Source organism: Plasmodium yoelii (genome assembly GCF_900002385.2).
Source record: "Plasmodium yoelii strain 17X genome assembly, chromosome: 4".
Classification (NCBI taxonomy): Eukaryota; Apicomplexa; class Aconoidasida; order Haemosporida; family Plasmodiidae; genus Plasmodium; species Plasmodium yoelii.
Window position 1 is genome coordinate 779,213 of NC_036176.2, and position 16,396 is coordinate 795,608.

At 23.0% G+C, this 16,396-nt stretch overlaps 4 protein-coding genes across 4 annotated transcripts; 2 read left to right on the forward strand and 2 right to left on the reverse strand.

Moving 5' to 3' along the window:
- Nucleotides 1–378: 378 nt before the first annotated feature.
- PY17X_0418500 (autophagy-related protein 3, putative) lies at nucleotides 379–2,839 on the forward strand (the record flags this gene model as incomplete). Its single annotated transcript, XM_022955118.1, has 12 exons — nucleotides 379–481; nucleotides 591–660; nucleotides 883–1,003; nucleotides 1,121–1,190; nucleotides 1,423–1,472; nucleotides 1,558–1,638; nucleotides 1,816–1,876; nucleotides 1,968–2,056; nucleotides 2,214–2,285; nucleotides 2,399–2,451; nucleotides 2,559–2,618; nucleotides 2,713–2,839. 12 exons carry the CDS (start codon nucleotides 379–381, stop codon nucleotides 2,837–2,839), a joined length of 957 nt encoding a protein of 318 aa, XP_022811587.1.
- Nucleotides 2,840–3,067: 228 nt separating this feature from the next.
- On the reverse strand, nucleotides 3,068–6,698 carry PY17X_0418600 (WD repeat-containing protein 66, putative; the record flags this gene model as incomplete). Its single annotated transcript, XM_022955119.1, has 2 exons — nucleotides 3,068–3,432; nucleotides 3,602–6,698. 2 exons carry the CDS (start codon nucleotides 6,696–6,698, stop codon nucleotides 3,068–3,070), a joined length of 3,462 nt encoding a protein of 1,153 aa, XP_022811588.1.
- A 1,817-nt stretch (nucleotides 6,699–8,515) lies between these two features.
- Nucleotides 8,516–9,226, reverse strand: PY17X_0418700 (conserved protein, unknown function; the record flags this gene model as incomplete). The annotated part of the gene is made up of 1 exon (XM_022955120.1): nucleotides 8,516–9,226. One exon carries the CDS (start codon nucleotides 9,224–9,226, stop codon nucleotides 8,516–8,518), a length of 711 nt encoding a protein of 236 aa, XP_022811589.1.
- A 3,595-nt stretch (nucleotides 9,227–12,821) lies between these two features.
- Nucleotides 12,822–16,396, forward strand: PY17X_0418800 (high molecular weight rhoptry protein 3, putative; the record flags this gene model as incomplete). The annotated part of the gene is made up of 7 exons (XM_022955121.1): nucleotides 12,822–12,885; nucleotides 13,114–13,223; nucleotides 13,385–14,342; nucleotides 14,485–14,550; nucleotides 14,653–14,709; nucleotides 14,840–15,634; nucleotides 15,798–16,396. 7 exons carry the CDS (start codon nucleotides 12,822–12,824, stop codon nucleotides 16,394–16,396), a joined length of 2,649 nt encoding a protein of 882 aa, XP_022811590.1.

Sequence of the window (16,396 nt, forward strand, 5' to 3'; positions counted from 1 at the left end):
TCATTTTTAATAATTTGAAAAATATATTCTCTTGAAATACAAATAAATCCAAATAAATATTTGAGGGGTGATAGTAAAATTAATGTTATTTGTGTAATTATAAAAAAAATTCCCAAATTTGAAATTGTATATTCCTTAAAATTAAGAATATATATGTGCATAATAACATTATTTATTTTGTTACATGAATGTTATTTTTAACACATTAAGGAAACGAAAAAAAACAAAAAAAAAACAAAAAAAAAAAAAAAAAAAAAAAAAAACGAGACAGAATATTATGATTTTGTATTTAATTTTCGGTTATAAAAATAAAAAAAAAATAAAAAATATATCGTTTTGCTTTATTTTGTTCCCTATTTTAAAATATAGCATGTTGTAATGAATGGGCATTTAAATGTGATGTACAAAATAGGGGATACATATAGAAAGGCTTATTCGTATTTTAAGCCAATTGCAAATTCTTCATCTTTTATTAAGAACGGTAAAAACAAACTTAATATTTTTAACTTTTGCAATATGTGAGAAAAATTAAAAAATGATTTAAAATGTGTTTATAAATTTGTATTCCTTTTTTATGATTAACTTTTTAGGGACATTAACGCCAGCCGAATTTGTAGACGCAGGCGATTTTTTAACTCACAAGTTTAAAACCTGGGAATGGTGAGAGATCAAAATTGAAAAAATTGAACAAATTGAAAAAATTGAAAAAATTGAAAAAATTGAAAATTAAAAATTGAAAACTAATACTTTTTTATCCTTTTAAGTAAACTTGGCTGAACTGGCAAACCGCTGAATATAGCATACTTCGCCATTTTGTCCTGTTATATTTTCGTCATTTTGTCCTATTTTATTTCGTCATTTTGTTACGCCACTTTTCAATAGGAGAGAAGCGGATGAGAATAGGGCAGTCCCATATCTTCCAGAGAAAAAACAATTTCTTATAAGTCGAAATGTTCCATGCAAACATAGAGTTAAAGATTTAAACAATATTTTCCACAATTTGGTAATATTAATTTTATATTCATCTAGTTTTGTATACCTGTGCATTCCCTTTAAATGTACAAAATTTATATTATATGTATAGACTTTTTTTTTTTTTTTTTTTTTTTTTTTTTTAAAGGATATTATTGAAAATGAATGGATATATCCAAACTTTGAAGACGAAAATAATAATTCTGATATTTATGAATGTAATTCTAAAAAAAAAAAAATGAAATGTATTTATTTGGATTTAGTAAATATAGAGGCATGTTAAAATGGAACAATCCTGTTTATAACATTTTATCAACACATTTTATCAACACATTTTATCATCAAATTTTATCATCACATTTTATCATCAAATTTTATCATCAAATTTTATCATCAAATTTTATCATCACATTTTATCAACACATTTTATCATAACATTTATTTTTTTAGACATAAATATTCCTGATTTAGCAGAAAAGACCCAGAATAAAGAAGAGAAGGTAATTGTAATGAAATGAAATAAATAAATTTAAAAATAAAAATAGGATGATAAAATATTTCCATTTTTTTCAAATTCAGTTTCAGATTCCTCAAATTGAAAAAGACAACGATGATGAGGAAGTTATCGACATAAATAACTTTGACATGGAAAAGGATATTATTAAGGTTAAACAAAAAAGTTTGAACAATAAATTTTCACTTTTTTTCAAATTATAAATTGTATTATATGCGCCGTATGTATGGAAAAGGGAGGCCACTACTACTGCTGCTACTGCTACTGCTACTATTGTTATTATTATTATTATTATTTTATTATTTTTTTTTTTTTTTTTTTTTGTGCAGGAATATGACCCTGCTGCCATCGACCCTTCTAGGCTTTATTTAGAAACATTTGGAAATGATAGTAAAATAAAAAATATTAAGTTTTAAAATTTGATAATACTATATACATAAATATATGTGATTTATATATTCCTCTAACTACCATATTTCAGATATTATAAATATACGGTCATATGATATTAGCATAACTTATGATAAATATTATGAGACTCCTCGAATATGGCTATTTGGATATAATGAGGTAAAAGATCGAAATATATTTTTGTTTTCATTTGTGTGTGAATCTATATTTTAACTCATGCATGCTCATTATTACTTTTTTTTTACTTTTTTTTTACTTATTTTTTACGTATTTTTTACTCGTTTTTTACGTATTTTTATTCATTTGTCTGATACAGAATAGACACCCTTTAAAATCCGAGGAAATTTTTGAAGACATATTGTCGGACTATAGTTACAAAACTGTTACTGTTCGTAAAAAAATTACTAGCTAAACAATTTTTTAGCTAGCCACATAAATTATACAAAGATAGACATATATAATATTATTATATATTTTTGAATTTAATATTTTTTTTTTTAGTATGAATCTCATCCATGTACAGGAATAATGACAGCGTCTATTCATCCTTGCAAGTAACTTAAATATATTAAGTTTTTTTTTTTTGAAGTGTAAATATCATGAGTTATATTGTTGATATGTTTTATTTGGAATTATTAAATTTTTTTATGTTTTTTTATAGACATGCCGAAATAATGTTAAATGTAATAAACAATTGGATAGGAGAAGGGAAAGAGCCAAGGTATAAATTTGTTTATGGGACATGATAATTTCAGTATGCATATTTTATAATTATTGCAATTTTTCATTTATTTATTTATTTATTATTTTTTTAGACATGATTTATACTTGCTTTTTCTTTTGAAATTTATATCGGGAGTGATACCCACGATCGAGTACGATTTTACAACGGACATTGAAATTCCAAGCTTGGTGAAAAACAGCAAAATAGAAAAAAAATGAATAGAATGAAAAAAAAAAATATATAAAGATAAATATATTTAAATTGTATATTTTTAAATAATGTATAAAAAAATTAATGTTTATTTATTTCACATTTTTAAATAATTTAAAAGACAAATAATTTGTTTTATGTATTTTTCTAGCTATTTTTTTTTTTTTTTTGTTTGGCTTGATTTATATTTCTATATAATTTTTTTTTTCTTATTTGTAAATAAAAAATTGAATATATTATTGAACTAAATCGTGTAAAGTTTCAAAATCAAATATTTCATCCATATTAAGAGAATTATAATTTTCTGTAAAAATTTGATATATTCTTTTAAATTCATTTTGATCCATATTCTCTCCATAGCTATTTAATATATTTAAAAAATCATTACATAAAATAGTTTTTTTATTATTTTTTTTTTGATAATAATTTTTTATATCTTCTATAACTTTTTCAAAATTTATTTCTTCATGAATTGCAAAATTAAAATAGGTATATATAAATGCATTAATATTAAAAAATATATTTTCACATTCCGTCGTTATATCTGTTTTATTTTCATCTTCTTGACTTTCAATAAGTGTGTCTTTGCAGTTTTTATCTACTATGGTAAAGTGAAAAAGGGGAATTTTCAGATTGTTTAGCTATTTTATGTACATGTAAAATGAAAAAAAAAAAAAAAAAAAACACACACACACACACGTGTTATATATGTCCAAAATGTGAATAGAGATATACGAATAAGTGTTTAATGTTGGATTTATTGGGGTTACCATATTTGGGAAGGGGGTTAACGAAATATATATTTTGGAGGAGAATATCATCATTTGATTTATAGTTTAATAGTGTAAGATTTCCCATTTGAATAGAATGATTTATGAACTGTTCATAAATTTTGTGTATTTTATTATGACCAGTTAATATATTATAATTATTTAAGAGAGGAATTACATATTTATAGTAAAAATGGTATTCTTGAATTATATTTTGTATTTCAAATTTAGATAAGAAAATATTTATAGAAGCAAAAATATATTCAATAGATAAAATATTTAATATTTTTTTAATATCGTGTTTTTCGTTTTTATTTTGAAATTTTTTTTTTTGAATTTCACAATAATAAAAAGAGTCTACAATTTGATTGTATATTTTACTTTTTTCCCCACCTAATTGTTCAATAAAAATTTCCATTGTATTGCTTTGAGATTCTATATATTTTTTTAAATTTTGAGTATTAATATTAAAGTAAAATATTTTATTTTTACTTAATATAATAACATTCTCATTTTTATATATAACATTTTTTATATTCCCACTGCACACAATAATACCAATATATCTAAAGCAATTTGAATCAATTGGACTTGTAGTGAATACAATCATTTTTTCATTAAGACTAAGCATAAAAATTTGATTTTTATTAAAATCATGTTTTATTTGTTCGAGGTGTAAATATTCAGATATTGAATTAATCTCAAGTTTGTTATTTTCATTTGGAACAACTTCATTTTGTGATGTCGAATCTGTAATATGTATGAGATGCTTAACGTCTTGATTTTTAAATGGTAAAGTTACAGTTTTAATTATTTTTTTCGTTTCTATATCAAAAAAACGAACATTTCTTTTATCATTACATATACATAAAATTTGTCTATTATAAAAATGTAAGGTTGGGGATATACATGTTGGTGTGTATACTTGCTCTATTGATATATAAGATATCGAGACAGTGTTTTCAAAAAAATTATAATTATAAAATATTAAATGTCTATTATTTGTAATAGCAGCTATAATATATTCTCCATTATTATTTTTAACAATTTTTAAATCAGTGAGTAGATTATCATTATTGTTAATAATTTTGTATGCAAATTTCCAGCTGGGTATTTCGTCAGAACTAAGGGCATTAGTCATTATGTTGCCACTGTCATTGTTTCCACTGGCATTGTTTCCACTGGCATTGTTTCCACTGGCATTGTTGCCGTTGTCATTGTTGCCATTGCCATTGTTGGTATTGCCATTGTTGGTATTGCCATTGTTGGTACTATGATTATTTTTGTAAATAACAATATTCCCATTTGCTGAGCTTGAGATTAATATCTTATCATCATGGCTAAAATATAAAAATGCGATTTCATATTTCATATCTTTACTAGTAAAAAATATTTCAAAATTAATTTTTTTTATCAAATATATATATCCACATTTAGATCCTACAGAAAGAATTTCACCATTATTACTAAAAACCATAGATGTAATTTCTTTGTCTTTTAAAAAAATTGAATCAATAGTTACATTTTTATCAAAGTCAAATATTTCAATTAGCCCATTTGTGTTACCAATATATATTATATTTTCATTAGACAAAGGGTTTATGCATATACAATTAATATAGGTACTATTAAATTGAAGCAATATTTTATCTTCATTATTTTTTTTTGTTATTTTTGAAGTATCATTTTTTATGTTTTTTGGATTTATTTTGGTATGTTTTAAATCATTTTCTTCAATATTAGAAGTAGAATCTTTAGTAATCGATGGTTGATGTGATTTTGTATTTTCGACATTATTTTGAATTGCATTTGAAGATGTATAAAAATTATCCCAAGTATTAAAATTATTTGGATATATTTGTTTAATAATATTTTTATCAGTAAATAAAATAAAAGAGTTCCATGAAAAAAAATCTTCTTGGAAATTTGAAGATTCAAATGATATAGATTTGATTGCACCTATATCTTGATTTTTAAACCATGCATAACATTTTAATTGTTTATCAAAAATTTGTACTGTACCATCATCTAACCCCAGTATAATAAAATTTCCATAGCTTATTATGTTATTTATAGAAACATTTTTTTTTATTTCTAAAGATTTTTGATATTCTCTTTGTTTAATTGTATTTTTTGTTTTATTAATAAATATAGTACTATAATCCCATATAATTAAATATCCATTAGTTGTGCCTGTTAATAATGTAGAAGAATCTTGGACAAAAGATGTTTCAGTAAATATTAACTGTTCATGTATTTTATTACTTTTATATAAAGACGGGCTATAATGATTAATTTTTTTTTTTTTTATATCAAATTTATAAATATATAATTTTGAACAACTATTTGTAACAATTTCATATTTATTATTAAATCGTATTTTATTTTGTTTATCTTTTCCAAAAATTTTATCTCTACAAACTATTTTATTTTTTTCTCCTCCATTAATGTCAAAAATTATTACCTCTTGAAAATACACACATTTTTTATTTTCATCATTTTGTATTGCATGTTCATAATTATTATTTAAATGACCTATTTTTGCCTGACCATTTTCAATATTTTTTTTATTATATATTTTTCTCTCTGTTAATGCACATATATATGAGTTATCAAAACTTATATCAATACATTCATATCCTATACCATGATTTTGATTTTCCTTAACTTGATTATTTTCAATTTGGGTTTTATTAGGATAAGGTGATGAATTTTGTTCAGAATTTATTTGTAATTTATTTTTGTCTACTTGATCATTTTGGAAATTAGTGATTTCGAATTTTTTTATGGGAACTAATGTATCATTAGATAATTTCCATAAAATAATTGATGAATTAAAACCTTTATCACAAGAAACGATATATTCATTATTATAACTTTTAACTAAATTTGTAATTTCGTTAAAATGTCCTCTAAATATTATTTGCCTTTTTTCAACAAGCATAACAATATTGTTATCTGAGCTGTATATAATGAGCACATCATTTTGTTTGGACTCTTTTATTTTTTTTATTACATGTACACTACTAAATGATTTATTTATTCCATAACAAAACTTCAAATTAATAGATTCGTCCGGTGCATTTTCTCCTTTCATATTTTATTTTTATATATTAGCATTAATATATATATGGATGCATAAATATATTTCTTTTTTTTTAAGGATAAAAATAAATATGGTAATAAAAAATTGAAGATTTTATTTTTATAAATTAGAAATTTAGAGAATTCAAAATAAATATTTTATAGAATATCTACACATACAATACGCAAGTATGTATATGCAATATATTAGACATGCTTTTTTGGAAATGCGTTAGAATTATAAATACAATTAACTATATTGAATGCGAAGCTATTTATTTTATATATAGCAATGTAATATAATAAAAATAGGAAATTATCATCATGTATTAAAAGATGGAAATAACCCTGAATACGCTGAATCGTCATTTTGAAACCGCATAAAGTAGACGCGATAAATATTTGCAAAAAGGGTACACATATACGAATACATGCATACATACATACATACATGCATACATTTTATTGTTATTATTTTATTTTTTTAAATTTATTGATGCGAATCCGATAAAATTGTATGTAAACCTTATATAAGCCTTATATTTATATAAGCCTTCATATTTATATTTATAGGGACGGCGTATATTTTCCCTCATTCGCATGAATGCTTATTATATTTCTTAAATGAATTGTACATTATTGGATAAAATAATATTTATTTTGTAATTTAAAAAAAATAAAAATTTTATTATTCTAAAAAATTAGTAATAAAGCATCGAGTTATTTAGCTATATTTTAGAATATGTATTTTTGGAATATAGAGAAAAAAATAAATGTAGTATATAAGAATTGACAAAAACATTTTCCCCATACTATATAAAATAGTGGCAACAAAATAGGAATATATATCAAAAATATGTGTGTATTATTTTTTACATAACAAATGTATATATATATATATATATTGTTCCCTTGAATAAGAATGTATATGAGGATTGTTTTTCGTATTTCCAAAAAACATGTCAAATGTTTAATTTTTGATGGATAGAATTTGTAAATCGCAAATTATTTATTCTATTTTGTCGTATCTTATTTGGTTAACTTTCTTTGCCTTCATATAGGACAATAGGAAAGAAAATAAAAGAAAAGAATTACCTTTATTAAAAATGTTATATTGAAAATTTGTAGAATAGTGAATATTTTGTATATTTACATTTGTGTTTTTTTTTTGTTTTTAATTATAAAAAATAATTTTTACAAAATACGTAAAAAAACAAATTATGAAACATAGGTGTTATTAAAAAAATAAAAAAAGACAAACAAAAAAGTAAAAAGCTACAAAAAAATAAAGGCGAAATAAATAGCATGAATAATTCATTTAGGTAAAAATTAAAAGAAAAAAAGGAGTACATGTTCATAAAAAATAGTAATATATAAAATGAAACATTACTATCGAATTTAGCACATTAGTGTGCTAGCTATTATATTAAAATGAATAAAATGAATAAAATGAATAAAATAAAATTTTTTTTTTTTATCATCATATTTTTATGAACGGTTCATAAACTTTAAACAAATTGGATATTCTAAATAAAAGAACAAAATAATACAAATATAAAGCATAGCAAAATAACAAATTCCTATTAATATATAAATCAGCACAAAAATGTTTATAATTTATGGAAAAAAAAACTAAATAAAACATGGGTTATATTATCACAAAGGATACACACACACACACACACATATATATGTGTATACCTGTGCTGCTTCAAATAAATATCTTTAATTATTTATAATTAACACAAATTTGAATGCATATGTTTGCGCATTCGAGTAATTTTACTATATTTATTTTTTTAAATCTTTAAGTTATATCGGGAAATGTTCTTAGCCCTTTTCAATAAAATCAGATATTTTGTATGGCTGTCCAATAAAAGGGATAAAATCATTTTGTGCTGTTGGTGTATTTTTATTATTGTCATCATGAAAAGTTCCATATTGATAATTATGAAATAATAAATCGGTTTGATTATAATTTAATGTGTATTTATATAACTTCCAACTTATATATGAACTGATGAAATATAAAAATATTCCTACTAGTATTATAAATAATTCAATGTAAATTTTCCATGCATATGCTTTTTTCTGAACAGGCAATAATTTTAAAAAGTTTGTGATATATTCATATTTATCATGGGCATTATGAGGTGAATTATCTTCATTTTTTTCAAGCATATAATGTAAAGATGTTGAAAAAAACTCAAGAAATATATTATCAGTATTTATTATTTTCCAATAATATTGGGGGTTGAGCCATTTAAATTTATTTTTCCCTATACATTTAAAAAGTATCCATATTAAATCATTAATACCACAAATCATATTCACAACAGTAAAAATAAAATATTTATATGTCAAGTGTGAGCCAAAACAGTTTGCCCCTATACATACTACTACTAAATGTGCAATAAACAAAAATGGGCGGGGAGTAAAAAGCTGCAATATAGACAAAAGGACATGGGAAATTATGCAAATTCTATATATCTTTATGCATTTTTTCAAATCACAATTATTTTTATTCCCTAATTCATACATTATATTTTAAAGTAGTAATAATAATAATAATAAAATAAAGGATAAACTAATAATATATTTATGTATAAAACAAAAAAAAAAACATATGGGAAGCAATATCAAAAGAAACTAGGATATATCAATAAAGATGTGTATATAACATGAATTATAAAAACCGATTTTCGGTTGCAAACTCGCTAAAATGAGGAAAACATAAAATGGGACTTGCATATGAAATATTCTCAAAGAAAATACATTATTGTATTTTATTTTATTTTATTTTATAATAGCATATTAAATATATAAAACAAAAAATAGTGCACACAAAACAGTTGTCTTTTTAACAGTTGCATGTACACACATATATGTGTATGCTCTCTTAACATTTAAAAAAAAATATAAAAATACATTTTTTATATACATAAATATTTATGCTAGCTATTTTCGATTTAAAAAAAAAAAATATATTAACTAATAAACTGGGTAATTAATTATTTATTTTAATTTGAATTCAAAGAAAATTAAAATAGTTGTATGCATAATATATAAAACATATGTATATTTCTCAGTAGGCAAAAATACTAAAGCATACGTAAAAAATAAAGGTGCATTTATATATTCAAAAAAAAGTGTGTAAACATATGTAGCAAAAATTGGTTAAATGAAAACGGAATTATGTGAGCAAAATAAAATAATAAGCAATAAAATAATAAACAATAAAATGATAAGCAATAAAATAATAAACAATAAAATAATAAACAATCTTAATAAACAATAAAATAATAAACAATACTTAATATAAAACACACACAAATTGAACATTACACATGTATATTCAAATGCATTCCCATCATAGTGGAATATAATTAAAATAAATGAGAGTATCGGTATGGTTGTATATGTTTTAAAGCAAAATAAAATATATAATAATGTTACTTATTTTGTATATGGAATTCGAAGGATTTTGCTAAATTTTTTATCGCAAAATAAATAAAAAAAAAAATGAATAAATACACAAATAAATGTACACACTAATGAACAATAAAAAATTTATATAACATTGTGATTATACATGACTATAAAACATTAATATATAATAGTAATGGAAAATATATATGATAAAAAAAAAAAAAAATAAGAAAGGATAATTGGCTGAAAGCCAAAGCCAAGAAATAGTTCGAATATTATTAAATGGAAAATAATGAAATATAAATTAAAAAAAAGAAAAAAATGTAAATTAATTAAAATATGTTACACTTTGTAGGATTAATAGATTTTTAAAAATGTAACAATAATATGGACGTGAGGATAAAAAAAAAAAAAAAAAAAATAGAGAACATTCAACTTTTTATAATAATTATAAGTCTTTAAATTGTATAAGTATATTACTTATATGTTTTTTTGTCTTTAATTAATTTAAATGAGTAAAACGGGAAAAAGGTGTTAATAATTTGGTTAATTATAAAATAAAATGTAGTAATATATTATGATCTTTTCATGGCGTTGTGTTTTCGTTTGTATATATATACATGTATATATTTATATTATTGTGTATATATTTATATTATTGTATATATATATATATATATATATATGTATATATCTTTATTATTGTGATGTTCAATGTTGAAACATTCAGAATTGAGTAAAAAGATATTAATGTGAAATAGTAATAATATATTTAAGTTAATAAAACAAATTGTGATCATATAAAGTGTTGTGTTTCATTTGTAAATATATGTGTGTGTGTTTAAAAAAAATAAAATTAAGTTCCGAATATTATATATATAATCTCCTCTATGTACACATTATATTTATTCTATAAAAATATAATTAACAGATCATTTGCTGGTCTATGTTTTTTTATGTGTGACGCAGAATTTTTTTATTTCCTTTTTTTTTCAAAATTATAAAAAGTAAAAATAGTTGCTACTACTACTGCTAATAATAGTAGTAGTAATAATAGTAGTAGTAGTAATAATAGTAGTAGTAGTAATAATAGTAGTAGTAGTAATAATATAATAATAGTAATAATAGTAGTAGTAGTAATAATATACAAATTTGATTAGCACAAATAAATATTCACACTAATAATTATAGCGCATTATTTACTACTATAAATAGTTAAGATCCAAACACATATAGTTACATACCCACCAAATGTATAAACTAGCAAATATATTTATATAAAAATATAAGGTATAATAATTATAGTCTATAAAATGGGATATTTATATATTATTTTTTGTTTAATTAATTTTTTTTTTTTTTTTTTTTTTTCCCCCTCCTTCTCATCTATTTTCTTAATATTTGGTAAAAGGCAAATAAAAAAAAAAAATACACAAGTGCAAAATGGTGCGTTATCAAAATAATTTTTTTTTTTTGTGCTTATTTTTTGTTATTTCTCTTAAAAAAATAAGAAAATATATATACACTAATAAATAAAATAAGAAAATATGTTTAAAAAAAAAATAAATATGCAATTTCTTTTTTAATATTTAATACATATTATGGTAATAATAAAAAAAAAATTATACACATATGGGTAGTGTGTAATTTTAGGATAAATACGACCTAGGTTGGTTTGTTTTATTTTAGACCCATTCACACATATATATAATATGTATTATATATATATTATGTATTATATATATGTTAAATATACGTATGGAAAATAGGTTTTAAACTGGAAGCGAGTAAAAAAAAATAATAATGATGCATCTAATAATATGCTTATCTTTTTCTTTAAATAAAAAAAAATGTCGTAATAATTAAATAGTATCTATCAGAATATATTTTTGACACGTTTTGTTTACACCCTTATGAAAAAAGATGTAAGCGAAAAAATAGAGTGAATTATATTATTTTTCTTAAATTTTGTTAAGGCTATTTTTAATTTTTAAGGTTTTATGTTTTTAAGATGTGCGATTTTTAATGCATACTTTATTTTAATGATTTAGTATATAAATAAGTTATGGCTTAAAAATAATAATAATAATAATAATAATAAATATTATATTTTTTTTTAATATATGTTTTTTTTTATTTATTTTTTTGTTTTTAAATATTTTGTTTATATTTGAATGATTTTATTTCATTCATGGCTTTAGTTTTTAATATAACTAATCTTTAAAAATATATTTTTTTAAGTTTTTTAAAATACCCTAAAAGTTAAAATATATTGCTTTGTGGCATTTTCGAATATTTTTAACTTTGAACATTTTTAAATAACAAGTAATTTGCCCAAAAAAATAAATAAAAAAAAATATGATGTATTACACGTATCATAGGAAATACAATTAATATACCTATTGTACTACATATCATATGCAACAAACAAAATATGTAAGTTTTTAAACACTCTCACTTAAACATGTCCCCTTAAATGTGCCCACTTAAACATGCCCCCTTAAATGTGCCCACTTAAACATGTCCCCTTAAATGTGCTATTTGTTAGTTCTAGACGGTTTCAATACACACCTTCTTAAACCCGATCTCTTAATTGCACACTTCTGTCCCAATTTTATCCCAACTTTATCCCAACTTTTATACACACATTTATCCCAACTTTATTTCCATTTTGTACATATAGAATGTTATAGGAAATAAGTAAAATATGCCAAAGAATTCTTTAAAAAAACTTTTTCTAGCTTCCCTTTCCACTTTTTCAATTTCTCAAGGTAATGTATTTTATTCGAACAATGCATTATCATTTATGTGAATGAGTCTTTGACAAGTTTGTTCATTCTTATTTTATGTTTCACCATTATATTTCATCATTATATTTCATCATTATATTTCATCATTATATTTCATCGTTATATTTCATCGTTATATTTTCATCACTATATTTTCACCATTATATGTATGTATATTTTTTTTTTTGTGGATGTACATATTTTTGTCAGTTTGGGGAAAGGACTATTTCAACGGAGTTTTAAATCAAAAACTATCGGATTTGTTACAATGCAATTTCATAGCTTATTATAACGCCAAAGTGGGTGGGCCCAACCCCAATGTAAGAATAGTTGAAAAGGAAAGAGAAGAGGATAGAATTGCATCACCACTTTGTTGCATCGTCACTTTGTTGCATCGTCACTTTGTTGCATCACCACTTGATCGTTTTGCCACTTTGCCGTTTCGCTAGTTGTCAACATTTTTGTGTTTTCCCGTTTGTAGGCATTTTTAGATTTCGTCGAAGAACCGGAGCAATTCCAGTGGTTTGTCGAGAATTATTTATCGGTTCCTTTTAAGGCCCCACAACATTTGAGTTTTAATGGCGAACATGATTTTAAGCCTTGTTCAAAAAAAAAATGGATGTCTGAATTTTTAAAGGAATATGAAGAACCCGATATAAGCTATTTAGCAAAATCTCTTGATAATGAACAAAGACATTACTATAAAACAACATTTGGAGATATAGAACCAGTTGGTAAATATGCAATTTTTGAAGTAAAAGAATTCGATTCATATTGTATTCTTCCTCCTTTAGTACAAACAACTATAAAAGATAAAAATACTAAAGAATATTTATCATTCCAAATGGACAGAACAGATTATCAAATATATTTAGAAATGATGGGTGGTAAATTATCAGCTATGAAACATTTATGTGCAAATATGGATTATAGTGAAAAAAAAGAAGTAGCAAAAGCTATAGCAGAAGCAAATAATGAAAATAGTTTTAAATTAGTATGTCCTTCATATTATTTAAAACTTCATTATAATGCTGAATGTAAAACAAAAGATAATATTTTATCATGTATAGATGATCACATTAAGAATTCATGTTTAAATGCAACTAAAAATGAGGAGAATCCAAGTATATGTGACCATTTAATAAATTTATTCAATTCTTTAAGAGATTATCAAATTGAAAGTTTCCACAAATTTTTAACTACAAACGAATTAAGTTTTACTAAACCAAAAGAGCCTTGGGTAAAACCTTTATTTTACGTTTATAGTCGAAAAGATTTGGTAAATCCCAATAAACAAATATTATCGGATGCATTTAAAGAATTGAAACCAAAAAATAAAATTTATTTTTCTTTTTCTGCTGAAATACCTTCGGGCTCCAATTATGTTGATAACACTCAATCAAATTTTAAATTGGGCAAAAAGTCATCTAACATTTTTGGTAAAAAATAGCAAATAAAAATAGCAAATAAAAAAAAATAAATGAAAAAAATAAATGAAAAAAATAAATAAAAATAAAAATGTTGGCTAGCTGTATGTGGCTGTTCATATGTTGTATGTGTATATTTTTTTTTTCTTTTCAGTTGACGCATTCCAAAAGATCTTTTCGATTTTTAAAAGGAAATCACCCTCTATTCCCTACATTTCAGGTTTGAAAATGGACATAATATATATATGTATATGTGTGTGTAAAAAAAAAAAAAGTGTATTAATAATTTGATAATGATAAATAATAATTATTTATTTTACAGTTAAAGAGTTATCACATAAAATTGACGATTTTGATTTTAAAACCCCTAAAGCACCAAGTACGAAATAATAAATAAAAATAAATATACATGTATAGATAAAATATTTATATGTGAATAATAATTGAATAATTATTATGTTGATAAAACAAGTTTATTTAACAAATTTAATTTTTATTATAATTTGTAGTTCAATGTATGATGATAAAAAAAACTCTCGACCTTAGTATAGAAGTTGATATTTTTAAAGTAGCGGGTGCAGAAAATATTTGTAGTGTTATTGAAAAGTATGCTTTATCTAAAGATAGTGATTTTAAGAAAACATCTAAAGACAAAAAACTTCAAAAATTAGATAAAATTCAAAAAGGATTTCATGTTGAGTGTATATTAATATCTACACATATAGAAGCATATAATTTAATTAGACAATATTTAAATTTAGAAAATGTTTTATCTTTAGTAAGATATACATCATTATATTTACATAAATTTTTTAAGACCGTAACATCATTAAAGGACCACTTTTTATATAACAATATGAATGCTATCAAATATGCAAAATCTTGTGGAACCGCAGTTTTACATGTACCATCCGTTTTATATAGAAGAAATATATATGTTCCAGAAACATTTTTATCATTATATTTAGGGTTATCAAATTTAGTTTTATCTAACCCTTCTAGTCCGTTTTTTGAATATTCTATAATGGATTTTTTCACATCTTATTTCAATAAAGGAACTAAAAAATTTATATATTATTTTATTTCAGTTATTTCCATACTTCATATTAACCGTTATTATTATGAACAAATTTATTGCCATCATGATAAATACTTTGAAGCATTAAAATCGAAAATGATTCATCCTGACATTGTTAATAAGATTTTAGAAAAAATTAAGTCCATATTAAATACTCCAAGATACTCGAAAATGCTCGAGTTGTACAATAAGCTTGAAGACGACAAGTTGTTCGACTATGACGAGAGTAAGTTTTGTCACCGTTCATCCATTTTGCTGCACTTTGTCACTGTTCATCCATTTTCTCATCGTTTCTCATCGTTTCTGCATCGTGTTTGCATCGTTTCTGCATCGTTTCTGCATCTTCCCACTATTCATCCATTCCCCCCTTTTCGCTGCCCCCTTTTCAGTGGTCAAAATATTGAAAGGCTTCGACGAGTTCGCACAAAATAAAGATGTGCAAGAAAGAGCCCAACGACAAATTGATAATGAGGAAAAACCTGAAATACAAACCCTTGAAGATATGGCCAAATATAATGAAGAATGGCTTCCCAAATTTAGTCCACCAACTGTTCCTTATGATGATAAAGATCACCCCAAACCAAATCCAAATATTAAATTTGATGAGAATATAAGAAGTGATGATAATTTGACTATAGCAGATAGAGATAAAGAATTAGAATTAGAATTATTTAGATATATTGGTACTTTGAAGGAAAGTAAATCTACATCTGACATTGAAAGTCAATCTGAATCTGATAATGAAAGTCAATCGGGATCTAATAATAGAAGTAAAACTCCATCTGATAATGGAAGTAACACCGATCTTGCGTTTGATGAACAAGTCAAACCTACTGATGTTGAAGAAATGAAAACAGCATCTAAAGAATATTTAAATAGATTAAGTGGCGAAGATAATGATGATGAAACAAACGGTTCTAATGTTAATGAGGAAGATAACACTCCTACATCTGAACCTTATACCGATGAAGATAAAAATTTATTATAA